The following is a 17,122-nucleotide window of genomic DNA, read 5'->3' as shown; positions in this document are numbered from 1 at the left end:
TGACTGTTGTTGGAGATACATTTCATCCAGTCAAATGGGGTGTATTCCATCATATTCCTGATGTGTGCCTTGTAGATAGCAGAGAGGCGTTTGGCGCCATGAACTGCGTCACTCACGGCAGTACTTTTGCTCTCTGACCTGCCCTTCTATCCAGAGTGAGCAGGACTTATCTCATGAGTCCAGTTCATTTTCAGCTCAATGGTAACTCCGATACTGTTGATCGTAGGGGATTCAGCAATAGCAAAGCCTTAAGTGTCCAGAAGCATTATTTAAGTGATTTCTTATTGAAGGTGGTAATTGCTTCGCATTTGTATAGCGTGAATGTTAATTGCCAATCGTCAGCCCAGGCTGGAATTTTCAGGGATCTTGTGACACAGCGACATGGAGTATTCAGTATCTGACGATGTAAGAATGCTTTGAACATTGTGCAAGTATTAGCGAACCCTCTGATTTATGGCATTCTGATTGAGAGAAGGTCAGTTATACAGTCACTAAAGATAGTTACGGCTAGGACACAATCTTGAGGACCTCCTGCTGTGAGGTCTTGGAGCTTAGATGGCTGACCTCCATAAACCACACCAATTTCTGTGGGTCTGGAGTCACATGTAGCCCAGACCAGGTAAGGACAGTAGTTATCTTTCCTTAAAGGATATTAATGAACCAGGTGCATTTTCTTTGACAACTGACATTAGTTTAATGGTTGATATTAGAGTTTATAATCCACATACTTATGAAATTGAAGTTTTGTCATGCTGGGATTTGACCCAATTCCATGATAGTAGCTCTCAAGTATCTGAATATGAGCTAATTCAATGGCTGGCTTCCTGGCTGATTTGGAACCCAACTTGATTTTTTTTTTAGATTGGATTACTTCCAAGTTAATTTGTTTCTATTTGATCCCAAAAAATGGAAATATGACAGACTAAGTGATAGTGGTCAACTACATGAATTTGTCTTGACTATGACCAATTGTGAGAACATCCAGTTTGTATCAGGGTTTGTGTATTTGCTCAGTGGGAGTTATAATGGAACGATGGATGATTAGAGGGGATTATTTTACCATTCAGAGGGAGGTATAAAGGTAAAAGAATAATTTATATGTGTGTGAGGTAAATGTGGTGTGTATGTGTGTATGTGTACACATGTGTACATGTCTTTCTGTGTCTCTGTGTGTAAAATACCTAAGAAATTCTTCTGCATGAATAAGAACTTTTTCTTTCCCTTAGTCTTAAAGGACTTTGGAATGTGCTTATCTGAAAAATTGGAATTTGAAACCCAAAGTTCTAAGAACAGGAATAACAGACCAGGAATAACAGACTAGTGAGTGTCTATCAATGTTACAGAAATTATTGGAGAAAATTCCAAAAGAAAGGATTCATCTCCAATTAAAGAAACAAGGTTTGATCATGGATAGTCAGCATGGCTTTGTCAGATGGAGGTCATGCCTAACAAATCTGGTGGAGGTTTTGAGGAGGTGACCATGTCTGTGGATGTGGCTAGGACAATTGAAGTAGTTTATTTGGGTTTTAGCAAAGTCTTTGACAAGGTTCCACATGGGGGATTCAGAATGAAGGTAAAAGCATATGGCAGCTGGAGCAACTTGGCAAGTTGGCTGGGAAATTGGCTCAGTCAGAGGAGGCAGCGGATATTGACAGAAGGCTGTTTGTGTAATTAGAGGCTCATGTACGGTGTGTATCACAGAGATCAGTGCTGAATCCCTTACTGTTTGTCATATTCATAAATAATATAAACCGGTCAGATGGGCAGATGCAATTTAACTCTGACAAATGTGAGATGATGCACTTTAGTAGAAGTCACAACATAAGGCACTGAGTGGTGGGACACCAGGAAGCTCAGAGAAACAGAAGGACCTTGAGGTGCTTGTTAACAGATCCCCAAAGGCAGCAAGACAGGGTAATAGGATAGTTAAGGCATACAAGATACGTGTCTTTACCAGTCCACGATTACATAAAGTCATTGAGATTCTCAGCATGGCCCAAATTGCTTGTGCCACCCAGTTTTCACAATTAAACTAGTCCCATTTGCCTGGGTTTGGTCCATATCTACCCCATCCATGTACCTATTTAAATGTTTCTTAGGGCGGCACGGTGGCTCAGTGGTTAGCACTGCTGCTTCAGAGCGCCAGGGACCCAGTTTCAATTCCCATCTCGGGCAACTGTCTGTGTGGAGTTTGCACATTCTCCCTGTGTCTGTGTGGGTTTCTTCTGGGTGCTCTGGTTTCCTCCCACAGTCCAAAGATGCGCAGGTTAGGTGAATTGGCCACGCTAAATTGTCCATAGTGTTAGGTGTAGGGGAATGGGTCTGGGTGGGCAACAAGTGTGGACTTGTTGGGCTGAAGGGCCTGTTTCCACACTGTAGGGAATCTAATCTAATCAAATCACAAAATTGTACTTGCTTCTGCCAATACCTCTGGCAGCCTGTTACAAGCATTCACCACCGTCTGTCTGAACAAAGTGTCCCTCTGAATCCTTTTGTATCTCTCCACTCTCACCTTAACTTATGCTCTCTAATTTTTGACTCTCCTATACTGGCGAAAGTCTGTTGGCTATCTATCTTATATGAATCTCACAAGATTTAATAAAGCTCAATAAGGTTGCCTCTCAGTCTCCTACGTTCCCGGGGAAAAAAAGTCCCAATCTATTCAACCTCGTCTTATAGCTCAAAACTTCCAGTCCAGGTAGCATCCTAGTAAGTGGAGGGCCAATACTGAGGTGTAGCTGAAAGGCAGGAGGTTTAGAGGGAACATGACATCCAGAGTATGGAAGGGGCCTACAGTGCATTGCCCAGGAGGATAACTGAGAAGGAAATCCTCAAAACCTTTAAAAAGTACTTGAATGAGCATTTGAAATGTCATAACATTCAAGACTGTGGACTAAGTGCTGGGGAGTGGGACTTGTGCAGCTTTTCATGCAATTTTTGGAGGGACAATCTTTATGGATCGATGGGTCACTTCTGTCCTATATGGTGCTATCATTCTATAATTTTGAAGTTAAGGTTCTGATTTCTTTTTGTCTTTGTTTTGAGAAATTATTACCAAGTGTAAGTTCCAGTAATTGTTGTGGTCAGTATTAGTTTCAGCTTCGGTATTTGAGTGCTCAATCAGACAGACTTTCCCAAACGAGTTGTGGAACTGAATTAACAAGGGAAGTAGTGATATAACAGTGTGCAGTAGAACAGCTGTCAAGGTACAACATGAGGTATTGAATGATTGAATATCCTCAGTAAAATAAAAGTTATCACAGAAAAGAATATCAAAAGATATTCAGATGTTGATGGGACTATCAGTGTGTGAAACACTGCAAGCATTCTTGTTTGATGACAAGTTGCAAGGAGCGGTTGTGACCAAATAAGATTAGATTCATCTAGTCCTTGGGGTATTCAAATGTAGACTTAAATTTCAATGACATTACATCATCAAAATAAACCTGTTGTCGTAATCTCTTTGTTCAAAATGATATTAAAAAGGTGAATGTGTGATCATATTTTCCCAGGAGAGATACAACAAAATATAATACGATGTCTCTGGATATGTCTCATCTCTCATTTTGAGACAATTCGGACAGATGCCAGCAGCAGGAAGGGAGAGGTTGTTACACAAACAATAAAATGTATTTTGCAAACATAATGATCTCAAAAATATACGGCACCATCCTTGTCATTGTTGGTGTACCCGGTAAGTCTTGGAACAACTTAAGTTACATAAGTCTATATTTCCGATCTGCATTTACTGATGATTTAATTTCCATTTAGCAAGGCAAATCCCAATGTCAGATGAAAGTGCTCTCACTTACAGAGTTTAAAGTGAATTGTTTGTCGATTCGGAAGTTTCTCAGTAACGTGTAGCGGTGTCTGTTTCTCTGTCCTGTGCAGAATGGGTTGACACGGAGGCCTCAATGAAGAAGTTTGGCTGAGCACCGGCCCCAGCTTGTCTAGAAAGGGTTTAGCAAGACCATTCTCTCTCCATGGTCACTTAAAGCCTGCTCTCAGTCAGCTGGATTAGATTGGGTTCCCTGTGACATGGTGGCTCAGTGGTTAGCATTGCTGCCTCACAGCACCAGTGACCTGGGTTCAATTCCTGCCTCTGGTGATTGTCTGCATGGAGTTTGCATGTTCTCCCTGTGTCTGTGTGGGTTTCCTCCCACAATCTAAACATGTGTAGGTGAGGTGAATTGACCATGTTAAATTGCATACAGTGTTAGGTCCATTAATTAGTGTCAGTGTGGACCTTTTGGGCCAAATGTTTCCACCCTGTAGAAAATCTAATCATGATAAGGGTGGATCAGCCCAGATGGCTTTGACCACCTTGAGTTTTTGTCAGTCAGTGGATGCCTGGGGTTATGATATTTGTGAGGACAGATCATTGGGAAGGGTATTGAACACAAGGTTCCAACTACAATGTAGATTGTTGAAATTATGTGAATGCTATGTGAGGTGTGCCATTTGTAAAATGATGCACAGTGCTGTGGTGTAGAGCCCAATAGGATAAGCGCTGAGGTCTAGAGTTTTAGGTGCCTCAGAGGATTAAATTGTCCAACAGGATGTTTTCTATCTTGCCTTTTCTTGCTTTATCCTTTGATGTTCCCCAAATAATAATGTGAAGGTCCTCCAATTTGTGTTCATTTGGGATTATTATTTAGACTTTAGCTGTCAGTTTAAATATGTAATTGCTATCATTATTATTCACATTATTGTTATAACATTATTATTATGACTATTTTGTCAGGACTGATGTTTTAGAGACAAAAACTCCTGGATATATTTTTAGATGGATTCACCTTGAGGCTAGAGTGTTACACCATGTACTGCAGTACTCCATCAACTTTGTGAAACCTCTGTCATTGTACCTGGCTCAGAACGGTGGAGATTGGGTGGTACAACATAATTTTTTGTAGATGAAAGACATTTTGGTTTGGGGTGACTGATGTGCAATTTCGGATATTTGATATAGTTGTGCTGTTCAGAGGCTCCAATCAGGATCAAGAACATCCGGCCATATGGAGAGAAAGTCAGCCCTGCTACTGTGACACCAACTGACCTGATGTTCAGTATTGAGGGACATGCTGCATTAGATACTGTATCAGGATCACCAATTGAATCATAGTCCATCAACAGCACACTGCTGAACGGATATTAAAATAAACTATTGGAGATTATTCTTAGGGATAGGGTTTACATGCATTTGGAAATACAGGACCTAATTAGGGACAGTCAGCATGGCATTATGCAAGGCAGGTCATGTCTTACTAACTTGATTGAATCTTTTGAGGAAGTGACAAAGGTAATCGATGAGGGTAGAGCAGTGGATGTGGTCTGCATGGATTTCAGTAAAGGGGCCCGCTATGGTCCCTCATGGTGGGCTCATCCTGAAGATTACACTACATTGGATCCATGGTGAGGTGGCAGCTTCGATTCCCATAGAAAGCAGAGGAAAGGGGTTTTTCTGGCTGGAGGGTCGTGACTTGTGGTATTCCTTAGGGTTTCATAATGGGACCTCTGCCCTTTGTTTATTTGCAGATGATAGAACGATCAGTGAAGTTGTGGATAAGGTTGTCAAAGATACAGTGGAGATCAATTGCCGATATGGGTGGAAAGGTGGCAGATGGAGTTTAATCTGGGTAAGTATGAGGTGCTGCACTTTAGGAGATTGAAAGTTAGGGAAAAGATATACAGTAATGGCAGAACCCTGAACAGCATTGATGTACAGTGATCTTGGTGTTCAAGTCCATAGCTCCCTGCAAGTGACCATGCAAGTAAATAGGGTAGCAAAGATGATGTATGGTCAGCTTGCCTTTATTGGCTGATAAATTGAGTACAAGAGTCAAGATGTCATGTTTCAGCTTTATAAAGACTGTTCCTGTGCTGTACAGCTCGATGTTCTGTGTTCTCATGTGAATCATCTGTCAACCCTGATTTACATGATGCTCTTTGTCTCATGGTGTAGGACATCATTGCACCGATTGTCACATAGGATGTCTGTCCAAACAGTAATTGTGGTTTACACCATCGAGACAGATTTGCATAGACATATCAGTTCCTGCAGTTATAAAGTGAGATGTTACATCAATGCTAGTCAAGATCTTGCTGATCAATTTGAGCCAATCTTCCCTTAGAAATGTTGTCATATTTTCCTCCCATTCTGAATGATTGGAAAGCTGAGGTGAGTGGGAATGACTGCTCACCTGTATTCACTCATGTCTTAACCCTGGCCATTCAGGGAACTGATCCCACACAGGGCAGTTCAGTGCATTCAGCCCCTTCTGGTTGGATAAAAGTTTTCATGTTGATTGAATCTCTATATCAATATGAGGTGGTTTATTGGAGATCACACTTAGGTGCTGAGTAATCTCAGACTGTTTTGTGGCTATCGAGGAATCAAATTTAAATTGGGAGTGGATGAGAGATAGTATGGAAGGATCTTGCTGATGCCAGCTAGCACTTGGAAGTTTATAAATGTTTGCAGTAACAGTAACACTGAGCTGCATGTTCCCACAGTACATTGTAAATGTCAGGACTGCTTCATCAACACTGCTGCCTGGGGCATGTCTGGAACAGTGTGTTTTACATCAGGGGAGTAACACAGTAGGTCAAACTCTTTGATGCAATAATGACACCGTTCTTCAATTCCATAATGATTCACTTGAAGGAAAATAGTGTTCGATATATTGTGTCACCATAGTCTTACCAGAGCATAGGGCTCTCATTAGAGAGAAGTAGCTGCTGGTGATTTAACTTGAGGGCCACCAGACCTCAGATGAGGGAAGAGGTTGAGAAGAAGAGTCCTTCATGGTAACCTCAAGCCAGTGATGAGAATTGAGCCGATGCTGGTAGCATCATACTGCTCTGCAAACCAGCAATCCAGCCAACTGAGCTCAACCCATTCCCATGGAATGTTGGATGACAAGATATTAAACAAATTTCATTTGACAGCCAAGGGAACGATGTCAGATTCAGAGAACATGCGTTGCTGCCATTATGCCAGAGGTTAGTACAATACAGAAGACTGAATGTTCTGGGGTACAAGCATTCTGTGATGGGCTATCTTCAAGTATTTATTTCTTCTCTTCAAGTTCAGTCTTTACCTCCCCAGAGGAGCCACCTCTCAGATGTGGGGTACTCTCTGAATGCTGAGCCATTGGTGTGCATGACAAATACATTTAACCCTCGACTTACTGGCCACTGAACTGGGCAGTACAAATTCCTAATGTGTGATATCATGTATCCATTTAACATTTCCAAACTAACCCTGTGGTGTAATTCGGCAACTGAGAACAACAAAAAAAAAGATTTTATTGCCCACAGGTGCTCTTCATTGCCACTGATTTACTGGATTGATGTGTGATACTGAATCAAGTCTCCAGAAATCACTCTGAATGAAGGCATTAATGATCATGGAACTGAACTGTCTTGGGATCACTAACATCAGGCTGGACCCTCTCATTGTAATGGTGTCTTGTTGTTGGGACAATCCATCACTGTAGAGCTGAATTGCAGAGCTGATTTCCAGAAATGTGGTGACACTGATTACCTTTGTCAAGTGTGGCATCAGGAGCCCAGGCAAAACTAGAATGAATGGGGTATCAGGAAGTAAACTCCGATGGATGGAGTCAAAACTGGCACAGAGTGGTTCTTAGAGGTCAGTCTTCACATCTCCTGGTCATTTCTGCAGCAGTTCCTCAGAGTAGTGCTCTAGGCCCAACCATCTTCGGTTGCTTCATCAATGACTTGCCCTCCGTCAGAAAGTCAGAAGTGGGGATGTTTGCCGATAATTGTACAATGTTCAGCACCAGTCACAACTCATCTGATACTGAAGAAATCAATGTTTTAAGGGAGCAAGATCTCAACAATATCATGGAATTGTAGAATCCCTACTCTGCAGACAGAGGCCATTCAGCCCATTGGGTCAGCACCAACCCTCCGAAGACCATCCCACACCACCACCCTACTGGCGTAATTCTGCATTTACCATGGATAAGCTACCAAGCCTGCACAGCTTTGGACTGTGAGATGAAACCATTGAAACCAAAACCACACATACAGGTAAACTCCATGCAGATGGTCCTTTAAGGCTAGAACCTAAACTTGGGCGCCTGGTGCCGTGAGACAGCATTGATTACCACTGTGCTGCCAGATATGCTGGGTATCTGGGCTTGGGCTGAAAAATGGCAGATAAGATTCACGCCATAAAATGCAAGGCAATGACTATCTGTGATAAGAGATGACCTTCCCTCCACACCTTGACATTCAATGGTGTTAACATCAGTGAATCCCCCATTATCAATATTGGCCAGAAATTCAACTGGCCTCACCCCATCAATACAGTGGCTGGGACAGCAGGTCAGAGGCTCAGAATACTGTAGCAAACAAATGACCTCCTGACTCCCCAAACCCTGTCCACCACCTGCAAGGCACAAGTTAGGGGCGTGATGGAATACTCCCCAATTGCTTGGAGGAGTGAAACTTCAACAAAACTGATGGATCTTGACACCATCCTAAACAAAGCAGTGCATTTGAATAGCACTACATCCACAAACAGTCACTATCTTCACCACTGAGAGCAGTGTGTTCAGTCTACAGGATACGTGCAGAAATTCACTAAAAGTCCTTAAACAGCACTGTCCAAAACGATGATTAGTACCATCTAGAAGAACAAGGACAGTGGATACTTGGGAACACTACCACCTGAAAGTTCCTCTCCAAGCCACTCTCCATCTTGACTTGGAAATATATCACCATGCCTTCAATGTCAGACTGGGTCAAAATCCTGGAATCCATTCCCTTATGGCATTGTGGGGGCAACCTACAGCACATGGACTGCAGCAGTTCAAGAACGCAGCTCACATCACCTCTCAAGGGCAACTGAGGTTGACTAATAAATGCTGGCCAGCAAACAATTCTTTTTGTTTACTGACACACAGAATTGGTCATGAGGAATTTGTGACCCAGTGTTCTCGCTTTACTGTGGGTATCTGTAAAAGCAGCATTGTATTCAATGTGGACCATGAATAGGAAAATGCCCTCAATCGCTAATACTTTTCACTGGAGAACTGTTTTGCATGTTGGTCAATAGCCTTAAGAGAACATCTAATTCCAGTGGCATTGTGATTCAGTTAGGATCTTTCAATTAGAATTGCACTGAGTGTGGGTTCCTAGCTAAAGGGGAACAACTTACCCCAGTGTTCAGGTGTCATTGGGAGCATCTCTCAAAGTAAAATTATACTGAGTGTGGGGAGGGGAACAACTTAGCCAGTGGCCTTGCATAAGTAGGAGTATCTCTGACTATCTCTGACATACCTTTCCCATTACGAAGTGTTCGAATGCTGAATGAATATTCTAACAAAACAAACTAGTTGTTGTCATCCTTATTCATGGAAATTCCATCTCTGTATCTTGCATCGCTAAATCTTTTTTAAAGTTTTGTACCCCAACTTTAGCTGTATTCGTCTTTCAAGAAACAGAGGCATACTTCTTTTTGGATGTGGTACTGTAGGGAGTATTCCATCGCATTCCTGACTTGTGTCTTTGAGCTGGTGGACAGACTTTGAGGAGTCAAAAGTGAAGATGTAGTGCATTTGGATTTCAAAGGTTTTTTTTTTAAGTGCTGCATGGAAGGTTAATGCTCAAGACAGGAGCTCACAGGGTTGAGTGTAATGTATTAGCATGGATTGAGACTGGATTGACACACAGAAGATGGAGAGTTGGGATTAATAGACATTTTGTAATTTGTGAAGTGCCATCAGAACCTGTCCCAGCATCTCAATTCCTTGCTATCTATGTTAATGACTTGAAGAAGGAAATAGAGAGTGAATGGGCAAAAAACTTGGAAGCTGGAGCTTTAATGCTGGAAAGTGTAAGGTCAAACACTTTGCTAGGGAGAATCAAAAAGCAAACAATTATAAATGGAGGAAGATTTCAAAAAGGTCAGCAAAGTGAGATTTGTGTGCAAAACAAAAGGTTAGCATGCATGTTCATCAAGTAATTAAGGATACAAGTGGAATTTGGGCTTTGTTACCATGGGTTTGAAGTGTAAATATAGGGAAGTCTTATTACAACTGTACAGATTGTTGAGACTCCACCTTTAGTACTGTGTATGATTCTGGTTTCCATATTTATGAAAGGAGATGCTGGTGTTGGAGGCAGTTCAAAAGATTCACTAGAGGGATTCCTGGGGTGAAGGGTTGACTAAGGAAAAATGATAACCAGATTAAGTCTTTACTCATTAGCATTTTGAAAAAGTAAGGGGTGATCTTATTGAAATATACATAATTCTGAGGGGGTTTGACAGGGTAGATGTTGAGATGATGTTTCCACTTATGTAGGGGTCTTGAACAAGGGAACATAGTTGCAGAATAAGGAGACACTTACAGTCAGTTCTGCTATAATGTGGTAATTCCATTCTTGTGCAATCCCGTGTTATAAGAACATTTCGTAGTAAGAGCACCATTTGAACTAATGGGGCCGGAATAGTATTATAACTAAAACACACCTTAAAATTTTGCACTTTAGAAACAGTGTCTTCAATTTGTCAATTGCATTATAGCGATTTTGTGCTAATGAAACACACTGTAACAGAATAACCTGTACATGAAATATTGTAAAGTATGACTGATTAATTTTACCTTCAACATAACGAGTTATTTCTGCCTGCCCTTGGTATACATGTCACTAAGACAATTCCCACTTCTAGTATTGGGAGTATTTCTATCCCTTCAGTGTGATAATGACAAACATTCTGACTTTTCCTAGGCATTCAAACTGTGTCACACATTGACCTGTTTTTTTCCCTCAGCCTTTGACCTTCCAGCACAACCACATTTTTATTTTAGTGTGACGAACTCAGGATCATTTGACTTGGATTTACAGATGTATTGATTGTATTTATCTCAATCAGATGCTTCTCTTTTTACAGTTAAATTTTAATTACTGACAACAAATGCTCAGCTCTTATTGTCAACACATATTCACAATAAGGACTCCTTGAAAAACTGAACTCACCAAGATTACAACTCTCGCGTTTCATCCTGACCACAGATGAAGATAGTTACGGTTGATGGCGGTCAATCATCTCAGCCGTCACACATCTCTGCAGGAGTTCTTCACACTTGTACCTTGACCTTAAAATCTGCAGCTGCCTCATCAATGCCTTTCCCTCCATTGCCATTTCCAAAGTAGAGAGGTTTGTTCATGCTTGCACAATATTCTGCACCATTTACATCTCCTTAGATAATGAAAAGATCTGTGTCATTATAATTCAGAGAGGCCAGTGTTGGACTGGGGTGTACAAAGTTAAAAATCACACAACACCAGGTTATAGTCCAACAGGTTTAATTGGAAGCACACTAGCTTTCAGAGCGACGCTCCTTCATCAGGTGATTGTGGAGGGCTCGATCGTAACACAGAACTTATAGCAAAAATTTGCAGTGTGATGTAACTGAAATTATACATTGAAGAATTGATTGTCTGTTAAGCCTTTCATCTGTTAGAATACAGTGATAGTTTCACTTCTTTCATGAAAGATCTGTATTCTAACAGATGAAAGGCTTAACAGACAATCAATTCTTCAATGTATAATTTCAGTTACATCACACTGCAAATTTTTGCTATAAGTTCTGTGTTACGATCGAGCCCTCCACAATCACCTGATGAAGGAGCGTCGCTCTGAAAGCTAGTGTGCTTCCAATTAAACCTGTTGGACTATAACCTGGTGTTGTGTGATTTTTAACTGTGTCATTATACAGTGACATAACATCTAGCTTGGTCTGGTAATTGACAAGTAACATTCGTATCCCACAAGCACAAGGGAATAGCCAACGCCAAGAAGTGAGAATCTACCAATATGCCATTGGCTTACAGTGACATTACTGTCACTGAATGCATGGCTAACAACAACCTGGCCCAACCATTGACAAGAAAATGATCTGGTCCAGCCATGCAAGTGCTGTGGACACAGGAGTATGTCAGATATTGATTTCTGCAGCAATAAGCTCCCTGTCTGTCTCTCCAATCCATGTCTACCATCCAGAAAGTATAGCTTAGGTGGGATGGAATGCTTTCCAAGTGTCTCTCTGAAAGCATCTCCAACAACATTTACAAAGCACCACATTGTGCAGTACAAACAGCTGATTGATCAGATTGCCAATTACCACATTCCATACTCACTCTCTTCACTAATAACATGAATGACCCACAATGAATACCATCCACAGATGCAAAACATTACACTCCAAGTGTTTTTTGACAGTACCTCACAGAACCATGACCCCTAATAGCTAGAAGAACAAGAGCAGAAGTTGCATAGAAACACCATCACATGCTACTTCCCTTTCAGGATAGATTTCATTCTGACTTGGGCGGCATGGTGGCACAGTGGTTCGCACTGCTGCCTCACAGCGCCAGAGACCCAGGTTCAGTTCCCGCCTCAGGCGACTGACTGTGTGGAGTTTGCACGTTCTCCCCGTGTCTGCGTGGGTTTCCTCCGGGTGCTCCAGTTTCCTCCCACAGTCCAAAAATGTGCAGGTCAGGTGAATTGGCCATGCTAAATTGCCCGTAGTGTTAGGTAAGGGGCAAATGTATGGGTGGGTTGCGCTTCGGCAGGTCGGTGTGGACTTGTTGGGCCGAAGGGCCTGTTTCCACACTATAAAGTAATCTAATCTAATCTACTCTACATCATTGTTCCATTACTACTGCTGTCTAAACATTATGGAACTCTGCTCCAAAATATACAGGGTTTTCCTATCCACCAGATAGGAAAACCCTGTATATCCTATCCTGAAGAAGGGCTAATGCCCGAAACGTCGATTTTCCTGTTCCCTAGATGCTGCCTGACCTGCTGCGCTTTTCCAGCAACACATTTCCATCTCTGATCTCCAGCATCTGCAGACCTCACTTTCTCCTCAAAGATATCCACCAGATAATGCAGGTGTTCAAAAATGCTGCTCTCCAGTACTATCTCAAAAGCAATTAGAATTGGGCAAGAATTATTGGTCCAGACACCAAAACTCACATTTTGTGAGTACATTTAAAATTAACCAATATTCCCACATCTGAAAGAAGATAGCTCGGAACCTGAGCTGTGGTTATTGTCCAAAAGAATGTCCCACATGGGAGACAGCAGAAGAAATAACCAAGGGGAAAGTAGGGAAGCTTGGTGCTGATATCTTGCTGGATTCAGGATGTCAGCTATTCCAGTGGATGGTCCATGTCAAAGCTTATTTTGTCTTGTCCAACGAATTTCCCAACTACTACTGTCGAGAAGCCAGAAGACAGATACATTTCCCTGTCGTCTATGGGTTTATGCGTTGGTGTTCCTTACTTTAGAAAATTACACAATCAAATTCAGGATCTTTTATCTTCAAAACTGGGTCGATTTTGGGAGTTGCACGCTCGTGAAAATGAACATCACATAAGGATATCCTATCACAAGAAGTGGTCTAAAAAAAGGGAGCAATCATTTTAGAGTCACCATGAGCCCATCATCTCCCCTAACCTTTAATATTGGCCTGAATTCAGAGAGAGCCTCTGAAGCCAGGCAATGGAACAATGTTTGGGTCTCCCACAACAAGCTTTAGTACCATTCTCATGATTTCCAAGGTGTGTGTTGGGTAACCTATGGACATTCTTAGCCCCAGCATGTGCTCTGAATCTGGGAGGAGGATCTCTGGTCACAAGGAGAGGAGCTTGTGTGAGAGAGCCTGGACATCAGGCACGAAGCTTTGCTTCATCCCAGATAAAAAGTGTGAATTCTAAACTAGAAAGTTGCAATGAGCAATGCTGCATGGATTTGGGTGGGAGCAGTGGAGTACAGTCTCAGACAGGCCAGGGACTCCGTGCCAAATATTGAAATTCTTATGATTGTGGTAGGCACCTAACCTGGGGTATGGTGCCTGGATTCACTGCCGAATACTTCCATGGATAAAATTGTTGGTATGTTCAATCCTGTACACGTGGGATGGACTCAAAATTTTATCATTTTTTAAAATTTCATATTGTGGAGTGCATCCACTCCCGGTCACTGTGAAGTGATTTAATATCCCATATTATAGTTCATACAGTGTGGACCTAAAATTCTAGACGCAATCTGAGCTGTGGAAACTCCAAAACTGATTGCAAGAATTTTGCAATCAATGTTTGTGCTAAATGTACAACATTGTTGATTTACTCTTGCAGGGTGCCTTTGTGTAGATGTTGCGGTCCTATAGGAAAATCCAACCAGTAAGAGTAACCTATAAAACAGCTCAAACCAACCACTGCCAACCTGAACAAAACATTGAATATGTGACCATCTTGCTATGAATAAACTGTCACTCATGTTCTTACCTCTGTCTTTTAAATGTGCAAATGATTCATTTAGAGAGTTTGCTACTGAGGTTCAGATTCGAGACTTCATGTGGTTTATAACAACGACCTTCTTGCCATTACTTACTCTCTGTGCCTGAGCCCAGATTGCAACTTCAAGTCTCTTTTTCTCCTTTCTCTCTCTTACAGTGAGTCTAGTGGTGATTGCACTCTTGACTCGGGGCAAGTGTGGTCTTTCTACATGCACCATTCGCTATCTGGTGGCCATGGCAACATCTGATCTACTGTTCATCGTTTTTGATATCGTACTTGATAGATTTGTGTCTTATTATTATCCACGCTGTTTCCTGAACATCACTCCTGTTTGCAGAGTTATCTATGTCTTGACCTGCTCAGCCATTGATTGTTCTGTCTGGTTCACTGCTGCTTTTTCTTTTGATCGATTTGTTGCCATCTGTTTTCATCAGATGAAAACTAAGTATTGCACAAAGAAAACTGCAATGAGGGTTCTAGCAACAATTTATATTTTCTTTTCCTTAAAGAACATTCCTAACTACTTCCGATTTAAACCTGGAAGGATCATCAACAATGTTCCATGGTACTGTTTTACCACACACAGTTATTATAATAGCCGTCGGTGGGCAAGTTTCAAATATTTTGAACAATTTTTAACACCAATGTTCCCATTCACTTTTATTCTATTTATCAATGTCCTGACTGTCAGACAAATCTTCGAGGCAATTAAGGTGCGTGTGGAACTGAAAGGTCAGAGAAAAATAGAGAATGACCCAGAGCTGGAGAGCAGAAAGAAATCTGCCATTTTACTCTTTGCCATATGTGCAAGCTTCATACTTCTCTGGTTGGGGTACATTTTATATATGTTTAGTGCTGCTAATTCTTTGAATTACACTGCTTTTCGTACATTTGAAAGAATCGCATTCATGCTGCGGAACCTGAGTTGCTGCACAAATGCTTTTATTTATGTGGTGACGCAGAGAGCATTCAGAGACCAGTTAATATATGCAGTGAAATATCCAGTTATAAAAATAATTCAATTGAGGAATAAATCCAAGTAATGAGAGCCAACATTAGATGCAGCAGGTAATGGAACGAAGAGTCCACATGAGGAATGGAATGAAAGGAGAAAGAGGTGGAGCAACATGATAACACTACTTCATTCCCTTGCAATTTACCGGTCAGCAGAACAGGCCCACAGTGGACACAATTCCCTCGCCCTACATTTGTCCCTGGAACATCTAGATAATAAGGATACCTACATCAGGCTCCTACAAATCAACTGCAGCTCCACCTTCAACATTATAATCCCAATTGAACTAATCTCAAAACTCCGAGACCAAGGGCAGTTCTGCAACTGTATCCTCAGTTTCCTGACGCACAGACCGCAATCAGTGAAAGTAGCTAACTGCACCTCTTCTACAATAATTCTCAACACTGCGGCCCCGTAAGGATGCATCCTCAGCCCCCAAACACTCCCTGTACACATGACTGATTGGCCACATTTCATACGAACATCTACAAGTTTGCTGATGACATCATGGTTGTAGGCTGCATATCAAATAATGATGAGTCAGAATATAGGAAGTCGATAGCGTGCTTGGTTTCATAGTGCAATGATAACAATTTTTGTCTCAATGTCTGCAAAACAGAAGAACTGATCATTGACTTCAGGAAGCAAGATGGAGGGCAGACCCCTATCTACATCAATGGAGAGGGACGAAAGCATCAGGTTCCAATGAATAACGGTAACCAACAATGTGTCCTGGATCTCCTGGATCACAGTCAATAATTTGTTAACAATGTATAATTTTTGTGCCCTGAATAATACTAAATATAGCTTTCAAGAAAATTGTTATGCTGTTGCATGTATTGCTTTTCAAATTTTACCTGTCTGTGTTGTTCAGTTACCTGACCATCGCTGGATACATTCGTCAGTTGTATAGTATGCTGTCCTGCTCAAGCCTGTTACAATAAGCATTAAAGAAAACTCTCACCTTTCACTGTCCTCACCATTCCAAATTGTTTGTGAACACTCAGTCCAGATGATTGGTCACTTCCAACATTTATAAATAACTTTTTATAACTAATAAGTTATGACTTTTTGACAATTCTTGACAAAACTGGAGATATTTTGACATAACGTGATCTGATAATAATTGCGAAATATAGCTGGGTTTGATCATTGTGAATCTGTGCAGGACTTCCACTTTTGTGATTCAGGACATTGTACAATCAAAGCTGCAATTCAACAAGTGGTACTGAGAGTGTATCAGAACGCATTCCAGATAATTTGTTCAAAGATAGTGAAAAAAGTTGCATGCTCATTAATGAGGAGCTTTTGCACTATTGGAGGATCATTACAAAAGGAAAGGTTGCATTGTCTCAGTCATTTAAATCAAGTGCTCCATCTCTTCTCTCAGACCATTCTCACTATTGCAAAAGATACCAGAAATGTTGTGGTTCTGTTCGCTGAGCTGGGAATTTGTGTTGCAAACAGAACCACAACAACGAGCACCCGAGCTACAAATCTTCTCCCAAACTTTGAAGATACCAGAAATAGCCCGTGTGTCTTCTGGCCAATAATTCTTCCTCACAACAGAGCACTCAAGAAACAAAAGATGATCTGGTTCCAATGATATTACTGTTTGCGGAAGCTTGGTGCGTGTAAAGTAGCTGCCGTTTCCCTACGTTACAACAGGGACTGCCACTTCAGCTGGCTTAATAAACTTTATCTTTGTAAATCCCTTTGGGATGTACTAAACTGAGAAAATCCTTCTTTCTGAAGGAATGT

The 17,122-nt window shown here is 41.4% G+C and overlaps 1 protein-coding gene across 1 annotated transcript; it reads left to right on the top strand.

The window, feature by feature from the left end:
• The first annotated feature begins 1,480 nt into the window (after positions 1-1,480).
• On the top strand, positions 1,481-15,434 carry LOC148136125 (putative G protein-coupled receptor 139). Its single transcript, XM_087984033.1, has 2 exons — positions 1,481-1,573; positions 14,460-15,434. Exons 1-2 carry the CDS (start codon positions 1,481-1,483, stop codon positions 15,387-15,389), a joined length of 1,023 nt encoding a protein of 340 aa, XP_087840159.1. The 3' UTR covers positions 15,390-15,434.
• Positions 15,435-17,122: the final 1,688 nt, after the last annotated feature.

The sequence above is a fragment of the Chiloscyllium plagiosum genome, unplaced genomic scaffold (genome assembly GCF_037043375.1).
Source record: "Chiloscyllium plagiosum isolate Xiang-an unplaced genomic scaffold, Cpla_swu_hap1 HiC_scaffold_47, whole genome shotgun sequence".
NCBI lineage: Eukaryota > Metazoa > Chordata > Chondrichthyes > Orectolobiformes > Hemiscylliidae > Chiloscyllium > Chiloscyllium plagiosum.
Note: the sequence above shows the minus strand (reverse complement) of the source record. Positions and strands in the feature narration are given on the sequence as shown.